Source organism: Oryzias melastigma, linkage group LG14 (assembly GCF_002922805.2).
Source record: "Oryzias melastigma strain HK-1 linkage group LG14, ASM292280v2, whole genome shotgun sequence".
NCBI lineage: Eukaryota > Metazoa > Chordata > Actinopteri > Beloniformes > Adrianichthyidae > Oryzias > Oryzias melastigma.
The window spans coordinates 335,446-338,049 of NC_050525.1; the positions used below are offsets into that span (position 1 = coordinate 335,446).

Below are 2,604 nucleotides of genomic sequence, written 5' to 3' on the forward strand. Positions count from 1 at the left end.
ACAATTAGCAAAAGCTGATGAAACAGTATCGATTCTAAAATACGTTCAAGATGGTAAAAAAATACTTATAAATGTTGCAATTATTTATATATGTACAGTAAATATACACCTTGTGCTCTCTTATGGGGTCCAGATGACCCCACCCTTATACTGATGTGTGATCCCTCTCATGACAAAGGTGGACAGGATGTTATGTCAGCAACAGACACCAGGGAAAGTCAAAAACTTTAAAAAAAAAAAAGAAAAGTTCAAGGCGCTGTCTTTTAGGGTCCAGATGTCCCCACTCCTAACGTCATCATACCAAGGATAGCCCCAGGGTTACACATGTATATTTTTAATAATAAAAAAATAACGTAATGAATGTTTAAAAGAGAAATTCATGTGTAGAAGACTGATTTCTGCTAAAATACCTAAAGTCTAAATACTTTTTGCAGCCCAACGTTTTCTGATGTTCTTCACTCTCAAAGTTTTGAATGATGTAAATTTGTGACCTAACAGGCCAAATATATATATTTATACATGTAAAGATTCAAAAGGCTGAGAAGAGAACCTAATGATCACTAAAGACAAGAGAAACCATGACCTTAAATAGCTGAGGTCCTGAAGTCACGGTTCTCTGAGGGAGAAAGACACAAAAACTAAAAACCATTTCTAGAATTTTTGACCCTCGCCAGATTTGATTTCCTATTCTCTAATTATAGCTTCTAAATGGAAATTTAAGAGCATAAGAGAAGAAAATGAATGTCTAAACTACTTTTGATCAGCTTCATGTTCAGATTAATAAAGATCGGTTCATTCATTCCTTTCTGATTAATCTAAAAAATGAGTCAGTGTTAAAATAAGAAATTGATGGAGGGCATGAGAAAGAAGGCCATTTTAGGATGAGAGCAGCAGAGGAGTTACATCTGGAGGTCGTCCTGACGAGCTCACCTGTCGTAGGCCATCGCGCCCAGGATGGTCTGCATGGCCACGCCGTAGACGTGGATGCAGAAGGCCTGGGTGATGGCTGCCGGGTAGACGATCTTCTTCTGACCTGTCAGGAAGTCCATCATGAGGCGAGGCAGCACCGCCGTGGCTCCCAACAGATCACACACCACCAGGTGACAGATCATCACAAACATGGGTCTGTGCAGCTTCCTGTCCAGGACGATGACACACACCACCACCCCGTTCCCCAGCAGCACCAGCATGTAGACCAGCAGAGCCACGAGGAAGAGGAAAGGCCCGGAGCCTGGAGGGAAGTCGAAGCCCTCGATCTCAAAGACGATGGGCTGTTTGAGAGGAGCCAGCATGGTTTGGTTGTTCATCCAGCTCAGCAGAGCTCTGTTGGAGACAAGCGGACAAATGAACATGCAGGAGCAGGTCATGAGAGAGAGCACAGAAACACAGGAGTACCTCCAGATCATGCAGCAGGACGTCAGCGAGCCTGAAGCCAGGAAGACTCATCCAGTTGTTTCCAGCTGAGATCTCAGCTTTGATCTCATCGGGATGGAGACTCTGCTGTCTGATCTCTGACTGCTGACCAACACTTCACGCCCTTTTAACCCCTTTACTGTGATGTCAAGCAGGCTCCACCCTCACCCACAGGAAAAAGAAGCAGCTTCATATGTCAGACATGTTACACGTGCACTCATGTGAATTCATGTGGCCTCAAACATATCAGACACAGTCCAGCTTCATGCGTTATGCACTAAGAGTATTTGACAGCATCAACCTTATAGAACTAATAAACAATGATGTGACGATCAGAGCTTGTCAGAACAGACTTGTGCGAGAGAGTTTGGCTCCACATGATGAAACAAAAGTTCACTACTCTGTACACTCTAACATTTGAAGAAGGATTTTTACATGTTTTGTTGTGAATCCTTTTTAAAACCTCCCTGACTGTTTTAGGACAATTTCTGTAAAAAGACTATTCAAAATGCTTTACATAAAAAAAGGTGTCCTGTTCAGGGTGCTCTGGGAGTATGGGGTCCGGGGAGCCTTACTCAGGGCTGTTCGGTCTCTGGATGACCAGAGCAGGAGCTTGGTTTGCATGGCCAGCAGTAACATGTTCCCGGTGCCTGTTGGACTCCGGCAGGTCTGCCGTTTAGCACCGGTTCTGTTCATAGTCTATGGACAGGGCCCAGAGAGAATCTGGTTTGGGGACAACAGGATTTCATCTCTGCTCTTTGCAGATGATGATGTTCTCTTGGCTTCATTGAGTCAGGACTAGGACTGGGAATCTCAGGGTAACTCACGATACGATACATTTCATGATACGTGGCTCACAATACTGATAGTATCTTGATATGCCAAACATTGCAATAATCAAATATTACCTTGGTAATCTGTAAATATTACTATTTTTATCATAAATGTTTATATATATATATATATATTATATATTAAATATGTATTTTGGTATAAATCACACTATATCAATGTCATCCGAATTTGAAGACACTATCTTCCATAACTCTTTGTTTGGAGGGCTAAATGTAGGGGTAGGGAAAAGCAGTAGTGGTAGGAAAGGAATTTGGATTTGGCTCTAGTCCTGAATTTATCTTATTTGTGTAGGACTCTGACTTCAGAACTCAAATCAAACCTGGCTTTGTTCTTGTT

General features: G+C 42.2%; 1 protein-coding gene across 1 annotated transcript in view; it reads right to left on the reverse strand.

The window, feature by feature from the left end:
• LOC112142494 (olfactory receptor 2K2) overlaps positions 1 to 2,052 on the reverse strand; it is a 5,825-nt gene extending 3,773 nt beyond the window's left edge. The window contains exons 1-3 of the mRNA XM_024265926.2: positions 1,989 to 2,052; positions 1,396 to 1,426; positions 931 to 1,323 (exon numbers count right to left, since the gene is read on the reverse strand). Coding sequence (XP_024121694.1) covers positions 931 to 1,323; positions 1,396 to 1,426; positions 1,989 to 2,052 — 488 coding nt within the window. The remainder of the gene's footprint in view (positions 1 to 930; positions 1,324 to 1,395; positions 1,427 to 1,988) is intronic.
• Between the last annotated feature and the right edge of the window lie 552 nt (positions 2,053 to 2,604).